Here is a 16,808-nt window from a genome sequence, read left to right as displayed (position 1 = left end):
ACATTCTTTTTCATATTCTTTTCCATTATACTTTATCACAGGATATTGAATATAGTTCCCTGGGCTATAAATTAGGACCTTGTGGTTTATCCATTCTGTATAATTTATCCCTCCCCTACCCTCTTTCCCCTCTGGTAACCATAAGTTTGTTTTCTGTGTCTGTGAGTCTGTTTCTGTTTTGTAGGTAAGTTCATTTGTGTCACATTTTAGATTCCACATATAAGTGATATCATATGGTATGTCTGTCTCTTTCTGACTTCACTTAGTGTGATAATCTCTAGGTCCATCCATGTTGTTGCAAATGGCATTATTTCATTCTTTTTTATGGCTGAGTAATATTCCATTGTATATATGTACCACATCTTCTTCATCCATTCAGCTGTCGATGGACATTTAGGTTGTTTCCATGTCTTGGCTATTGTGAATAGTGCTGCTATGAACATAGGGGTGCATGTATCTCTTTGAATTATAATTTTGTCCAGATATACACCCAGGAGTGTTATTGCTGGATCACATGGCAACTGTATTCTTAGTTTTTTGAGGAACCTCCATACTGTTTTCCATAGTGGCTGCACCAGTATACATTCCCACCAACAGTGTAGGAGGGTTCCCTTTTCTCCACACCCTCTCCAGAATTTGTTATTTGTAGATATTTTTAATGATGGCCATTCTGACCAGTGTGAGGTGGTACCTCATTGTAGTTTTGATTACCTTTCTCTAATAATTAGAGATGTTAGCTCTCTGACTTCTGTTTGGATTTTTCTTGGATTTTTCTTACATTTTCTTTCTCTTTGTTCAAGTTCTTACTGTGTTCCATTCTCCTTAGTTTGGTGAGCATATTATTATGACCATTACTTTGAACTCTTTCTCAGGTATTACTTATCACTGTTTCATTAATGTTTTTTCTGTCTATTTAAAATTGAAGTATAGTTGATTTACAGTATTGTATTAGTTTCAGATGTACAACATAGTGATTTAATATTTTTATAGATCATAATCCATTTAAAGTTATTACAAAACAATGGCTATATTTCCCTGTACTGTACAGTGTATCCTTGTTGCTTATCTATTTTATACGTAGTGGTTTGTATCTCTGAATGTTATTTTTGTTTGGTTGGCCTTGTGTAAGGTGACCTTGTCATTCAACCCTGCCTTAGGTCTGGGTTGTCTCTCAAACCTTTGTTGTTGTCCAAGCAGCCTATTTTAGTTGTAATAATTCTCAGTCATTGAGGGTGTTACTAGACCAGTCAGTGTCTTAGAGGGGAAATCTCATTCCTAGATTCAGGCTGATTTGAAGTGAGACCCTCCGCTAATAGCTTTTAAAGGATGCAAATATGTACAGTCCCATGTGACTGCAAGTGTAAGCCCTGCTGGCCCCCAGAACTGGGCAAACTGGAGGTGTCCTGGGCAGCAGTCAAAAAATTGGGGCTCCAGACGAGTGTACAGGCTCCTTTCTGTGAGATACTGTTGCTGACCAGGGTCCTTGGACTCTTTAATGAATAGAAATTGATGAGGTCAGACAAGAAATTGAGGCAAGGCTTTATTGGGACTCATGCTGCAGCATGAGGGAGTAGAAACAAGTCCATGTGGTCTAATGTAGTGGTGGTCTAATGTGTAATATAAGTCAGTGTTCCGTATTGATTTTCTGTCTGGATCATCTGTCCATTGATGTGAGGGGGATGTTAAAGTCCCCTACTGTTATTGTGTTACTGCCAATTTCTCTCTTTATGTTTATTAATATTTGCTTTATGTATTTAGGTGCTCCTGTGTTGGGTGCATATATATTTACAATTGTTTTATCTTCTTGGATTGATCCCTTTATCATTATTTAATACCCTTCTTTGCTTCTTGTTATAATCTCTAAGTCTATTTATTTTTGATATAAGTATTGTTACCCCAGCTTTCTTTTGCTTTCCATTTTACATGGAATACCTTTTTACATCCCCTCACTTTCAGTCTGTTGTATGTCTTAGATCTGAAGTGAGTCTCTTGTAGGCACCATATATATATATATATATATGTGTGTGTGTGTGTGTGTGTATATATATATATATATATATATATATATATAGTTTTTGTGTCCATTCAGTCACTCTGTGTCTTTTGATTGGGGCATTTATTCTGTTTACATTTAGTGCGATTATTGATTAATATGTTCTTATTGCCATTTTGTTAATTGTTTTGGATTTGGTTTTGTAGGTCTTTTTTCCCCTTTCTTCTTTTGTTCTTTTGTGATTTGACGACAATCTTTAGTGTCATGTTTGAATTCTTTTCTCTTTTTGTGTGTGTGTCTATAATAGGTTTTTGGTTTGAGGTTACCGTGAGATTTATATATAGGAATCTCTCAATATATATATGATTATTTTCAATTTCTGATTTCTTAATTTTAAATGAATTTTAACAACCCTGTATTTTTACTTCCTTTCCCCCATGATTACTGTTTTTGACATCATCTTTTACATCTTTTTGTTTTATGTATCCCTTAACTGCTTATTGTGAATATAGATAATTTTACTACTTTTGTCTTTTAACCTTCCTACTAACTTTGTATGTGGTTGATTTACTACCTTTACTGTATATTTGCCTTTATCAATGAGCTTTTTCCTTTTGTACTTTTTGTGTTTCTAGTTGTTGCCTTTTCTTTTTCTCATAGAGAAGTTCCCTTAACATTTCTTATAATGCTAGTTTGGTGATGCTTTTACCTGGTTGTAAAACTTTTGCTCTCTCCATCAAATCTGAAAGAAAGCCTTGTGGGGTAGAGCATTTCTTGTTGTAGGTTTTCCCTTTCATCATTTAAAATATACCATGCCACTCCCGTCTGGCCTATAGAGTTTCTGCTGAAAAGTTAGCTGATAAACTTATAGGAGTTGCCTTGTACCTGACTTGTTGCTTTCCCCTTGCTTTTAATATTCTCTCTTCATCTTATATTTTCTCATTTTAATTACAGTGTGTCTTGGTGTGGTCCTCTTTGGGGTGATTGTGTTTGGGACTCTCTGTGCTTCCTGGACCTTGATGTCCATTTCCTTTCCCAGGCTAGGGAAGTTTTCAGCTATTATGTCTTCAATTATGTCCTCTGCCCCTTTTTCTCTCTTCTCCTTCAGGGATGCCTCTAATGCCAATGTTAATAGACTTGATGTTGTCTCAGAGGTCTTTTAAACTGTCTTAATTTCTTTTTTATTCTTTTTTCTTTTCAGCTTCAGTGATTTTCATTATTCCTTTTCCAGCTCACTGTTCCATTTCTATGTATCATTTAATCTCCTATTGATTCCTTGTAGTGTATTTTAAAAAAAATTTTTTTTTGTTTATTTATTTATTTATGGCTGAGTTTCTGTGCGAGGGCTTTCTCCAGTTGTGGCAAGCGGGGGCCACTCTTCATCGCGGTGCGCGGACCTCTCACTATCGTGGCCTCTCTTGTTGCGGAGCACAGGCTCCAGATGCGCAGGCTCAGTAGTTGTGGCTCACGGGCTCAGCCGCTCCGCGGCATGTGGGATCCTCCCAGACCAGGGCTCGAACCCATGTCCCCTGCATTAGCAGGCAGACTCCCAACCACTGTGCCACCAGGGAAGCCTCCCTTGTAGTGTATTTTTAATTTTAGGTATTGTATTTTTCAGCTCTTTTTGGTTCTTCTTTTTATCTTCTAACTTTGTTAAACTTCTCACTGTGTTCATTCTTCTCCCAAGTTGTTTGATTATTTTCATGATTATTACCTTGAACTTTTTGTTGGGTAGATTGCCTACTTCCATTTAACTTAGTTCTTCTTCTGGGACTTTATCTTGTTCCTTCGTTTGGAACATGTTCCTCTGTTGCCTCATATTGCCTAATTTTCTGTTTTTCTTTCTGTTTATCTTGGAGAAGGAGCCTTTTGTAGGAGATGTCCTATGCGTCCCAGCAGCACACTCCCCTCTGGTCACCAGAGCTGTCTGTTCTAGGAGTGACCCCTATGTGGGCAGGCTGACTACCATGAGTAGTCTCCTAGATGTGGCTGGGCCCTGGTCTGGTTGGTTGCCAGGCCTTGCCATGTGTGGAGGCTCTCAGCCATTGGTTGACAGGGCTGGGTCATGAGGTAGCTGGCTGTGGAACCCTGGGGGCTCTTAGGGCTAGTCCTGGCCCACTGGTGGGCAGAGCTGTGTTCTGGGGTGGGTGTTTGCTGGGCTGGTATTCCCAGATGTAGTGTCAGCCTGCTGCCATGTGGGGCTGGTTCCTGACAGGGCTGGCTGAGGGGTCCAAAGTATCTCATAACTGGTGTTGGCCTGTTGGTGGATGGCACCAGGTCTTGGGGTCCTGGAGCTGGTGTCAGTGTGCTGGTAGGCAGGGCTGGGGCCCAAGGTGTCCTAGGGCTAGTGCTGGCTCACTGGTGGGCAGAGCTGAATCCTGGGTAAGTCCTGGGTCTCTGGCTGTAGGTCCCTGCGAGTCCCAAAGCTGGTGTTTACCCACTGGTAGGTTGGGCTAGATCCCAGAGCCACTGGCTACAGAGCCCATGGTGTCCCAGTGCTGGTCCAGGGCCCAGGGGGTTGCAGCACAGATGCTGGTCTCCTGGTGGGCAGCTGAATCCTGATAAGGTAGGCTGCAGGGTTGTGATGATCCTGGGCTGGCATTTGCCCACTGGTGGTGTGGTCAGGGCTCAAGGGATCCCAGGGCTGGTACCCACCCACCTGTGTGTGAATCCACATCCTGGGCCTAGTTCTGACCCACTGGTAGGCCACTGGTAGGTCCTGATGTCTCTGGTTTTTGGACCTAGGGGTACCAGAAGTGGTGTCAGACTGCTGATGGGCAGGGCTGGTTCATGACATAGCTAGCTGTAAGATCTGGGGTGTCCTGAAGCTTGTTTCAGTCTGGTGGTAGGTGGGGCCAGGTGTCTGGGCGCCTGGCTGATGGGCCTGAGGTGGCTAATACCTGGTGTTCGTCTGCTAGTGAGTGGGGCTGGGGCCCAGCGGGTCCCAGGGCTGGTGCCTGCCTGTTGGTGGGTGGGCTGGGTCCTACCATGGCAGGCTGCAGGCTGCAGTGGTCCTGGGGCTGGTGTCTGCCTGCTGGTGGATAGAGCTATGTCCCAGGGTGGCTGTGGGCTCAGGGCATCTTAAGGTAGCTAGTGGGTATGTCCCTGCCTGGCTAGTTGCTTGGCCTGAGAACCTTGGTTCTGGTTCTGACAGACTGGTGGCTGAGGCTGGGTCCCAGTGCTAATAAGCTAGAGGGAGTATTCCAAAGTGACATTTGTTCTACCAGTGTCCATGTGGTAGAAAGAGCTCCCCAAAATGGCTGACACCAGTTGATGTGTCCCCATGGTGAGCTCCAGTTGCCTCCTGACTTTCTGGTAGGCTCTCCAAGATCAGCAGGTGGGTCTGACCCAGACTCCTTTCAAATTATTGCTTCTATCATGACTCCTGGGCCACGTGAGATGGTGTTTGTGCCCTTTAAGAGGAGAGTCTCTATTTCCCATAGCCTTGTGACTTTACCGAAAGTAAGCCCCATTGACCATCAAAGCCAAATATTCTGGGGGCTTGTCTTCTTGGTGTATGACTCCTGGGCTGGGAAGCCCAGTGTGGGGCTTGGACCTCCCGTTTCTTAGGGATAACCTCTGCCATTGTAATTATCCTTCCATTGTGGGTTACTCACTTGGGGCTATGGATCTTGACTGTACTGTGACTCCACCCCTCTGACCTGTCTTGTTGTGGTTCCTTCTTTATATCTTTAGTAGAAGATCTTTCCTGCTAATCATCCAGTTTTTCTCGTCAATGGTTGCTCTGTAAATAGTTGTCATTTTAGTGTGCCCATTAGAGGAGGTGAGCTCAGGGTGTTCCTACTCTGCCACCTTGGCCAAGCTGAGCCTCTGTGTGCCTTTTAAAACCCAGGAGATATATTATCCTTAGCCTGTTATCTAGCATCAATTTCACATTTGTATTGCTATTAGTGAATAATTATAATTGCTTATTTAATATTCTTATGGATTATGAAAATGATTCTTTAGTTACAAATAAATGTTGTTCATATAATCTAACAGCAGATGTTTCATAATTCTAAAGCTCAGAGAAGGAAAGAGCTAGCCCTGCTATTTCAGATCTTTCACAGATCCTCAAGTCTCAAGATGGATCACCTTTTTTAAACACTTCAAATGAAGTTTTAACTGATGAAGATCTGTCCTATCTACTTTCGTCAAAGACCCATGATAAATCACTTACAAGAATATTATTGAGCAAAGAAATTCAAGATTCACAGTCTGTTGGAACATTGCTTCAAGGGAATGAAACAGTGACGGCATCATTCATTTCACCCCCTGTTGTTAAAATAAAGACTCTGGGTACTGACATCTCAAAGGTAAGATACAGTACAATAACTTGAAAGCTATTTATTTTAATTGCTATACTCCTTCAATATTTTGAATAAATGTTAATTAAAAACATCAATATTTTCTTATTTAAGTGGAATAAAAAGTTTGCCTTTTGATACAACCTGTTTTATATTTAGAATTTTAAAGTGATATTTGGGAATCAAAGTAATATTTTAATGTAAAAGTTCTAATCTATACCAACAAAGAATTTGTGGCTTAGATTATAGTTTTAATGATAAATTAAAAGATACTCAATTTCTAACTGAGACAGGGAAATTTTTATTTCAGGTTCATCTACAAAAATGTACATTATTTATACATTAAGGGATTTGTGAAAGCATAGTCGTTTTGAAATAATTTTATATGCCTTAAACAAGCCCTAGAAAATTATTAGAATTGCCTTTGTTAAAATACTATTTAATTAGAAAATTCTTATTTTAAAATTTGGGGAAAAAGGGAAATGATAAAATGGCTGTACATATTTAACATATATTCATAATATTTTTTATCATATAAGTTATTAAAGTAGCCTTATAAAAATAATTTTTTAAAGCCATTTGAGTTTCTCTAGCGATTGAATCAGGTGAAAATATAAATCTAAACTAGAATCATAATAAAAAATTATTAACATGATGTATTTGGAATTATTTATGAGGAAGAATCACAATATTGCTTGGGTGGGTCCCTCCACACCATTAAGTGTTCCCAAATGTCTCTCAGATCCATTAATTGTTCTCATTTTTAAATTTGATACATTCAGGAAATAATGAAAAGTAAAATGTTACTGTAATGACATTGTAGATATAAAAGAAGGTAATTAGAGTTCTAAGATGTATAATTTTTAATTACTTATTTTAACTTTGTAATTAAGGCTGATATTTTAGAAGAGAATTTACGAAGTAAGATTAAAAAACAAACTTACGAAGAAGCAAGAGAATTTCAAGGTAAAAAGATTTTCTGTTTTGTAAGATAAAAATGTTAATGATTGTGTGTTCCCGTATTATAAGTAAATGAAGTGAGAACATTACTAAATGTAGAAATAACTTCTTAGACAGTCATGAGATAATATACAAATATATTGACCAATACATAAAAATTAATTTGGTGAGTTAACATATTACTCAGTCTATCTTAACTAAAATTTGTGTAAAGGGAAGTGATAGCTTTGTCTCAACCAAATAACAGTATATGGCATTATGAATTCTTAACATAATATTATACCAAAAATTCATCAGGGTATAAGCAGGAAAAAAGATGATTTGTGTTATAAATAAGTAATATTTTAGCTAAGGTTTTTGGGTGTTTCATGTATAATATATTTTTTTAAATGTAAGTTTATTCTTCTTTTCCAACATGTATAGCTTTTATAAGCAACCCATGTCTTATTGCATTGGCCGGAACTTCCAAAATCAAATTAAATGGTTGTGATGTAGAGTGCAGGAGTATCACTCTTCTTTTGTGCTTTGAACAGAGAGTGCCTCTACACTTTCACCTGTGATGATTGGTTATCTGAGATAAATATTTTTTATTATGGTCAGGATGTTTTCTTTTGTTCAAAGTTTATTATGAATTTTTAACCAGCAGTTGAACTCATTTTAATCAGTTGACAAAAATTTTTTTCATTGCGGTAAAGTATACATAACATTTGACATTTTAATCATCTTTAAATAAAGTATACAATTCATTGGCATTAATTGCATTCACAGTGTTGTGCAACCATCACTACGTCTATTTCCACAACTTTTCATCACCCCCTCCAAAAAACTTGGTAAACGACAATTCGCATTCCTGCCTCCTTCCAGCCCCTGGTAACCTCTAACTTACTTTCTGTCTCTATGGACTTGCCTATTATGTTTCATATAAGTGGAATCATATAATATTTGTCCTTCTGTGCCTGGCCTGTATCACTTAGCATAATATTTTCAAGGTTCACCCACATTGTAGCATGTGTCAGAATTTCATTTCTTTATATGGCTTAATAATATTTCGTTGTATGTACATACCACATTTTGTTTATCCATTCATCTGCTGATGGACATTTAGGTTGTTTCCACTTTTGGCTATTGTGAATAATGCTACAATGAACATGGTGTATGGTATCTGTTTAAATCTCTGTTTTCAATTGTTTGGGTAGGAGTGTATTCACTGGATCATAAGATAATTCTAGGTTTAGCTTTTTTTTTTTTTTAACATCTTTATTGGAGTATAATTGCTTTACAATGGTGTGTTAGTTTCTGCTTTATAACAAAGTGAATCAGTTATACATATACATATGTTCCCATATCTCTTCCCTCTTGCGTCTCCCTCCCTCCCACCCTCCCTATCCCACCCCTCTAGGTGGTCAGCTTTTTGAGCAACTGCACAACTGTTTTCCACAGTGGCTGACCCATTTTATGTTCCCAGTAGCAATGTACAATGGTACACATCCTTGCCAACACTTGTTTTCCTTTTTGTTTAAATTATGGTTATTCTAGTAGGTATGAAATGTATCTCTTTGTAATTTTGATTCACATTTATTTAATTCTAAAGATGTTAAGCATCTTTTTTTGTGCTTATTGGTAATCTGTATATCTTCTTTGGAAAAAATGTCTATACAACTCCTTCACCCATTTTTCTTAAGTGGGTTGTTTGTCTTTTGTTGCTGAATTGTAGAGGTTCTTTATATATTATGGGTAGTAAACCTTTATCAGATACATGGTTTGCAAATATCTTCTCTCATTCTGTAGGTTGTCTTTTCACTTTCTTGATAATATCCTTTGCTGGATAAGAATTTGTAACTTCATGAAGCCCAATTTATCTATTTTGTTCCTTGTGCTTTTGGTGTCATATATGAGAATCCATTGCAAAATCCGAGGTAATAGAGATTTATCCCTGTGTTTTCTTCTAAGAGATTTATGAATTTAGTTTGAGTTGCTTGTTGTGTATGGTATGTTCTGCAAAAGTATATGGTTTTTGCCCACAGATGGCAGCTCATACCTATTAATGGTGGGTCAAAGCAGTGACTTGGGACCTGAACATGGGATGTAGAGCAGCAGCAGCAGCTCCAGTCCCATAGATGGTAAAGTTCTGTAGCTTCCTGATTTCAGAGAGCAGGGCAAATCAGCAGCTGGGGTCACTGGGGGTAGGTCTCACTGCAGTGACAGCTCCAGCCCCAGGGAGGAGTTGCAGTGGCATGAACTCCAGTCATCTCTGTCAGCTGGCTTCTTTGTTGGTGAAGGCTGTGGGGTTCCTCTCATATCCACAGTGGTGAGACTTGCTGGGGTTCTCCTGCTCTTATTTTCCCTATGGGATGAAAACCCTCTCAGGGCATTCCTCTAGGCACTGAGCTGCTCTGGATTGGGGGATGTGGTGATGCAGGTAAAATGCTGCCTACATTTTTCTGTGCAGCCATCCTTGGTGTTTGAGCTCCATGGGGTTTCTGCTGCTTCTTTGTTGGAGTCCAGAGCTTTCCCAGAGCTGTTTTTGTTGGTTTATAATTATTTATTTATTTATTTTGTTGTTTTTGTTGGGGAGATGAGGGTTGAGACCTCTTAGCCCTCCATCTTGCTGACATCACCTTCCCAGTCAGTGTTTTTTTTTAATAGTTTCTTTTACTCTGTTGAGAATTACCATCAGTTCACTGACAATGTCCATCTTTTCCTTTAATTCCATGAGCATATTTATAATAGCTTTTTTCAAAGTCCTTTTTTGGCTAATTCCAATATTTGCATAATCTCCAGATCTATTTCTATTAACTATTTTTTCCCCTGGTTTGGGGTCATATTTTCCTATGTGCATGTCTAGTATTTTTAAAATTATTATTACATGTTGCTTACTATGGATTCTATTTTTTTTAACTCTCAATAATGTTTTCTTATTTTGAAGAATACTGTTTTTAGTTTTTGAAGGCATTTAACTTACTTGTGGCTCAGCTTTGTCCTGTTGAAGCTTGGTTTTGGGCTTTGTTAGTCCATGCCTAGACTAGTCCTTTCTTTAGGACTAGAGTAGCCCTACTCCTAAAAAGTGGCCTTTTTGAGCTCTAAGCTAAGCATTTTGGATATTAGCAAGGTTTCTCCACTCTGAATAATTGGAACCCCAGTGTCTCCCATCACTATGCAATATCTGTAAACTCCACGCAGCTCACAGCTCCAAAATAATTTATTTCTTCCAGACTTTATTGTGTTTTGTATTGTTTGTGGGCAATTTAGTGTCTTCCCAAAGACTCAAAGGACTTTATGCAAATTTCAAGCGCTCTATGCTTATACCTTTCTATATGGTACCCTGTTCCACAAATTCTGTTTACCTCATTAGACCCAAACCTTGATCTCTTGTCTCTTTTCAGTGAGATCCTTTTCCTGTATTTGAGCTGTACTTATCTGTACTACTAGGAATGCACCCTGAGAAAACCACCAAGATGAATAATGTGTTTCTCTGCTCCAAGGGATCACAGTCTTGTGCTCTCTGTTTCCATTGCCCAAAAGCATTTGCTTCCTATATTTTATCTAGATTCAATTTTCATAGATCATTGATTTATTATCACAGTTTGTACACTTAGCCTTTGTAGTTCACTGTACACATGCTAAAAAGGAACATACTGGAAACTCATATATGTTTTTATAATGAGAAAATATAACTCTTTCATGTGTAACTCTTCCTCTTCCATGAGGAAGGGTCACATACTTTTTCAAAGTTTTCCAGGTACCTAGGTTATCTGAGGGCAAAAACCATGTACTTTTGCAGAACAGAAAACGGATAATGTAGGAGATAAAAATTTGCCTATGGATCAATATTTAGACTCATATGTTGAGGTACATTCTCTCTATACCCACTTTGTTGAGAGGTTTTTTTTTTAATCATAAATGATTGTTGAATTTTGTCAAATGTTTTGTTCTGCACTTGAGATGATCATGTGACTTTTATCTTTCATTCTGTTAATGTGGTATATGACATTAATTGATTTGCATATGTTGGACCATTCTTGCATCTCAGGGATAAATACCAGTTGGTCATGGTGTATGATCCTTTGAATATCCTGTTGAATTCAGTTTGCTAGTATTTTATTGAGAATTTTGTATCTATGTTCATCAGGGATATTGGGCTGTAGTGTTCTTTTCTTATGTTGTCTTTGTCTAGTTTTGTTATCAGGGCGATACTAGCCTCATAAAATAAGTTTGGAAATGTACAAGAAAATGTACATTCATGCACACACATACACACACCTGCTAGAATTTTTATTGAGATTGCATTTTTAAAAAATAAATTTGTTTAGTTATTTATTTTTGGCTGCATTGGGTCTTTGTTGCCGTGTGCGGGCTTTCTCTAGTTGTGGCGAGTGGGGGCTACTCTTTGTTGTGGGGTGTGGGCTTCTCATTGCAGTGGCTCTCTTGTTGTGGAGCACGAGCTGTAGGCGTGTGGGCTTCATTAGTTGTGGCACATGGGCTCAGCAGTTGTGGCTTGCGGGCTCTAGAGCACAAGCTCAGTAGTTGTGGTGCACAGGCTTAGTTGCTCCAGGGCGTGTGGGACCTTCCCGGACCAGGGCTCGAACTTGTGTCCCCTGCATTGGCAGGTGGCTTCTTAACCACTGTGCCACCAGGGAAGTCCGAGATTGCATTTTTAAAATACACACAAACACACACACACACATTGGAGAGGATTGATACCTTTTCAGTACTAATTATTCCAACCCATAAACATGGTACATAGCTCTATTGCTATACTTTTTTTAAAACTTCTCTCAGTAATAATTTATACTTTTCCCTGTGGAAGACATGCATATTTACTAGAAAAGAGGAACATTTTCTAACTGTAAAATGGTAAATTCAACTGGAGTACCCCTAAATTTATATGCAACCAAGAATACAGCTTCAAAATATATAAAGCAAAGTGTAATAGAACCAAAAGGAGAAATAGAAGATCCATAATTACAGCTGGAGATTTTAACAGATTTCTCTGTAAAGAAAAAGAAGAATTGAACAACAAGATTATCAAACATACATATACACATATTAAACATATACTGGATCATAAAGCAAGGATCAAGAAATGTCAAAGGATTAAAGTCATGTACACTGTCTTATGACCAGAGTACAATAAATCTAGAAACTAATAACACAAATTTAACTATATCCACTTTATCTGGTGTTAGTAGAACCACACCATCTTTGTTTTAGTTAGTATTAGTATGATAAATCCCTTTGCATGAATAGAATAAAGTTTAAGTGACGCTGTATGTCTTTTTCATGGCTCTGTTGGAGCTTGCTCAGTCTTGAGAAGCTAAAGTCACAAGAAGGCCACATATAGGTCCTCTTATCAACAGTCCCAGCTGAGGCAGACATGTGAGTGATGAAGTCTCTAGCTCACATTGTCCTTTCAGTCACAAAAGTTTTATTTTGATGCAGTCCAATTTGTCTGTGTTTTTATTAGTCACATAGAATTTTGGTGCCACATGCAAGAAACTATTGCCTAACCTAAGGTCATAAAAATTTACTCATATTTTCTTCTAGGAGTAGTATAATTTTAACTCACTTTTATGTCTATAATACACTTTGAGTTGTATATAATGTGACACTGGAGTCCAACGTCACTCTTTTACATGTGGATATTCACTTGTTCCCATCACCATTCACTGAGAAGACTGTTCTCTCCCCACTGATTTTTCTTTTGGAAAATCAGTTGATCATAAATGTGAGAGTTTATTTCTGAACTCAGTTCTATTCTATCAATATATATGCAATAGTAAGTTTTTAAATTGGAAAGTGGGAGTTTTCCAACTTTTTTATTCTTTTTTTTTTTTTTTTTTTTAATTTATTTATTTATGGCTGTGCTGGGTCTTCATTTCTGTGCGAGGGCTTTCTCTAGTTGTGGCAAGTGGGGGCCACTCTTCATCGCGGTGCGCAGGCCTTTCACTGTCGTGGCCTCTCTTATTGCGGAGCACAGGCTCCAGATGCGCAGGCTCAGTAGTTGTGGCTCACGGGCCCAGTTGCTCCGCGGCATGTGGGATCTTCCCAGACCAGGGCTCGAACCCGTGTCTGCTGCATTAGCAGGCAGATTCTCAACCACTGCGCCACCAGGGAAGCCCCAACTTTTTTATTCTTATTCAAGATTGTTTGGGGTACTCTAGGTCCCTTAAGTTTCCAGTTGAGTTTTAGTATCACCTTATCAATTTCTGCAAAATAACCATCTGGGATTTTGATAGGGATTAAATTGAGTCTGTAGATTATTTGGAGTGTATTGTGATCTTAACAATATTAAGTCTAATAATCCATAACCAGGGGTTGTCTTTCCATTTATTATATCTTATTTAATTACTTTCAATGTTGTTTTGTCGTTTTCAGTGTACAAGTCTTACACTTATTGTTAAATGTATTAAGTGTTTTATTAATTTTGATACTATTGTAAATTTTTTTAAAATTAATTAATTAATTTATTTATTTATTATTATTATTTTTTTGGCTGTGTTGGGTCTTCGTTTCTGTGTGTGGGCTTTCTCTAGTTGCAGCAAGCAGGGGCCACTCTTCATCGTGATGTGCGGGCCTCTCACTATCGCGGCCTCTCTTGTTGCGGAGCACAGGCTCCAGACACGCAGGCTCAGTAGTTGTGGCTCACAGGCCCAGTTGCTCCGCGGCATGTGGAATCTTCCCAGACCAGGGCTCGAACCCGTGTCCCCTGCATTGGCAGGCGGATTCTCAACCACTGCACCACCAGGGAAGCCTGATACTATTGTAAATTTAATCGTTTTTCTTAATTTTATTTCTGACTATTTCTTGCTAGTGTGTTGAAGTACAACTAAATTTGTATGTTGATCTTATCTCTAACCTTTGCTGAATTTATTTATTCTAATAGGTTTTGGTTTTTTTGAGTGTGTGTGTGTATGTGTATATTCCTTAGATATTCTCTATGTGATTTTTTTGTTGTTATTCTCTTCTCTATTTTATTTATTTTTGCTCTAGTCTTTATTATTTGCTTCCTTATGCTTGCTTTGGGTTTACTTTGTTTGCTGATGGTGGTCTCTTTTCTTTTCAAAATAAGAGGCATCTGAAGCTGTACATTTTTTTGTAAGCATCACTTTATCTGCATCCCATAAATTTTGGTATGACATGTTTTTGTTTTCTTTCATCTCGAAGTATTTTCTAGCTCCCTTGTGATTTCTTTTTGATTGGTCATTTAGGAGTGTCTTTAATTTTCACTGATTTGTGAATTTCCTTAATCTCCTTCTATTATTGATTTCTAATGTCATTCCACAGGGGTTAAAGAACATACTTTATATGATGTCAAACCTATTAAATTTATTGAGGTTTGATTTATGGCCTAGCATATTGTATATCTTGGAGAATGTTCCATATGCGTGTGAGAAGAACACGTGTTCAGTTTTTGTTGGATGGAATGTTCTCTAGAAATCTATAGACCTCTGCAGAGCTCTAGTTAATTTACAGTGTTGTTCAATTATTCTGTTTCCTTCTTGATCTTAGTTGCTTTATCCATTATTTAAATTGGGGGTATTGAAGCCTCCAAATATTATTGTTGAAATGTCTGTCTGTAATTGCGTATGGTGGGTCATGAAATACCACAACAAGATTTTGGCCTGGAGCTGGACTCCTCAATGTACATACACAAATATAGATATACACATATTCATACACATATATACTACATAAACATACATGCATATACACATAGATATATTTAGAAATCATGGGTCCTCATGAATGTCTTCAGTTCCAGTCCATCTCCTCAGGTCTTTTTTCCTTCCTTTGTTTTGTATGTGTATGTCGTTTCTTCTACCGTGTGTACTTGACTGAACAACATCAACACATTTACTCATTTGATATATCCTATAATGCTGCTAAGTTTGTTTCAGAATTATTTGCAGTCTTACTTTCCTTTTATTATTTTGTTGATTTAAGTTTATTTGGGGGGCAATATGTACAACAGTAATGTACTTCCCAAAGTCTAAGTGTGCAAAAGGTATACGGTTGTCCCTTGGTATCCACAGGGGATTGGTTCCAGGACCCTCCTAGATACCAAAATCCAGAGATGCTCAAGTCCCTAATATAAAATGGTGTTCTATTTGCGTATAACATATGCACATCCTCCCGAATACTTTAAATCATCTCTAGATTACTTATAGTAACTACTACAATGTGAATGCTATATAAATAGTTGTAAATACAATGGAAATATTATGTAAGTAGTTGCTGGCACATGGCAAATTAAAGTTTTCCTTTTTGGAACTTTCTGGAATTTTTTTCTGAATATTTGCAATCTGCATTTGATTGAATCTGCAGATGTGGAACCCGCAGATACAGAGGGCCAGCTGTACTTAGAGAAATATCATTCCTCCTGTACTCCCCAGTCCTCCTGTCACTCCCTTGACGGTAACTAAGTATATTGTTTTCTGATTTATCTTCCTTGTGTTTCATTTTGTAAAGATAAGTGTCTATTTTTGTCCACTTTTTCCCCCTTATTTCCCATTTGTTCTTACTCAAAAGGTAACATACTAGATATCCTTTTTTTAATTTAACATTATGTCCTGGAAATGATAAAACAGTTTAAAACACAACCCCATTAAAACTGTTCTCACAATTTTCATGTCAGATCTAGCATCATGGTAATTTAATTATAATTTTATAAAAATGAGAGAAAATGCTGCTGTATATATGTTTTAAATCTAGAGATTTCACAATAGATCTGTTTTTTTTATTTAATAGACTAAAATGTATCTCTTTATGTAGCTCCTGATAAAGAATCAGATGAAAATCTTCTGCTTGAGAATGAAGCAGTGCCAAAAGCTAACACACAAATGTTGAAACTAAGAACTTGTAGAACAAATAGACGCAATGGTAAGAATGATAATTTTATAGATCTTTAAATTATTTGAAGTTAAGCTCATCAAAAGATCTTTTTTCTTTGGTTTTCTTTAAATAATGGATAAAGCAACTAAGATCAAGGTGGAAACAGAATAATTGAACAACACTATATAGATGTTTGTACATATATTTTTCAGAAATTTTACACCTTGATGTAAGTGTGAATACCCTAAGATAACTAGAAAACTAAAATGAAACCTTTGATACCTTTTGTTTGCTATTTGCATGGTCAGTGACTACTCTGTAACAAGAGTGCCTCCACACACACTCATGAAAACTACCCACACAAATTTCTCACTTCACTTCCAGGGTCTGTTTAAATATATAGTTCACTGCTGTAGCTTTGCAGTCCTCTTCCTTTAATGTTGCACACATTAGAAGAAACTTTGCTGATTACTTGGTATATCCAGAAGTTTTATAATAGATCCATTTTTCTACTTAGCATTTCTTATAACTCAGCCAAAGGATATGCTGTCTATTCAAGATCAATTGCCTGAGGACATAGCTTTAATTTTAAAAGGCCAGTCTCAAATTAATGATGGAGCTACAGGAAGTGACAGTTTTGATAGTAAGTAATTAATTTAAAATCTTGAAAATTATTTTCAATTAAATTCAGGAGATCTTTGCTCCATAGTTCATGA

General features: G+C 37.5%; 1 protein-coding gene and 1 long non-coding RNA gene across 3 annotated transcripts in view; one reads left to right on the top strand and one right to left on the bottom strand.

The window, feature by feature from the left end:
* The window catches only part of LOC309655070, a 448,619-nt gene that overhangs the window by 191,784 nt on the left and 240,027 nt on the right, over positions 1 to 16,808 (bottom strand). The window lies entirely within an intron of this gene.
* Positions 1 to 16,808, top strand: part of CCDC7 (coiled-coil domain containing 7) — a 326,200-nt gene that overhangs the window by 116,962 nt on the left and 192,430 nt on the right. The window contains exons 17-21 of one of the 2 annotated variants that reach the window (XM_082449611.1): positions 6,154 to 6,309; positions 7,194 to 7,266; positions 15,586 to 15,675; positions 16,033 to 16,140; positions 16,610 to 16,735. In XM_082449611.1, the coding sequence (XP_082305737.1) occupies positions 6,154 to 6,309; positions 7,194 to 7,266; positions 15,586 to 15,675; positions 16,033 to 16,140; positions 16,610 to 16,735 (553 nt within the window). Of the gene's footprint in view, positions 1 to 6,063; positions 6,310 to 7,193; positions 7,267 to 15,585; positions 15,676 to 16,032; positions 16,141 to 16,609; positions 16,736 to 16,808 lie in introns of both variants that reach the window. The other variant, XM_082449612.1, reaches the window with a different exon arrangement.

Source organism: Balaenoptera physalus (assembly GCF_965194825.1).
Source record: "Balaenoptera physalus genome assembly, chromosome: 2".
In the NCBI taxonomy this organism is placed as follows: domain Eukaryota; kingdom Metazoa; phylum Chordata; class Mammalia; order Artiodactyla; family Balaenopteridae; genus Balaenoptera; species Balaenoptera physalus.
The sequence above is the reverse complement of the archived record's forward strand: the minus strand, read 5'-3'. Positions and strand labels throughout refer to the sequence as shown.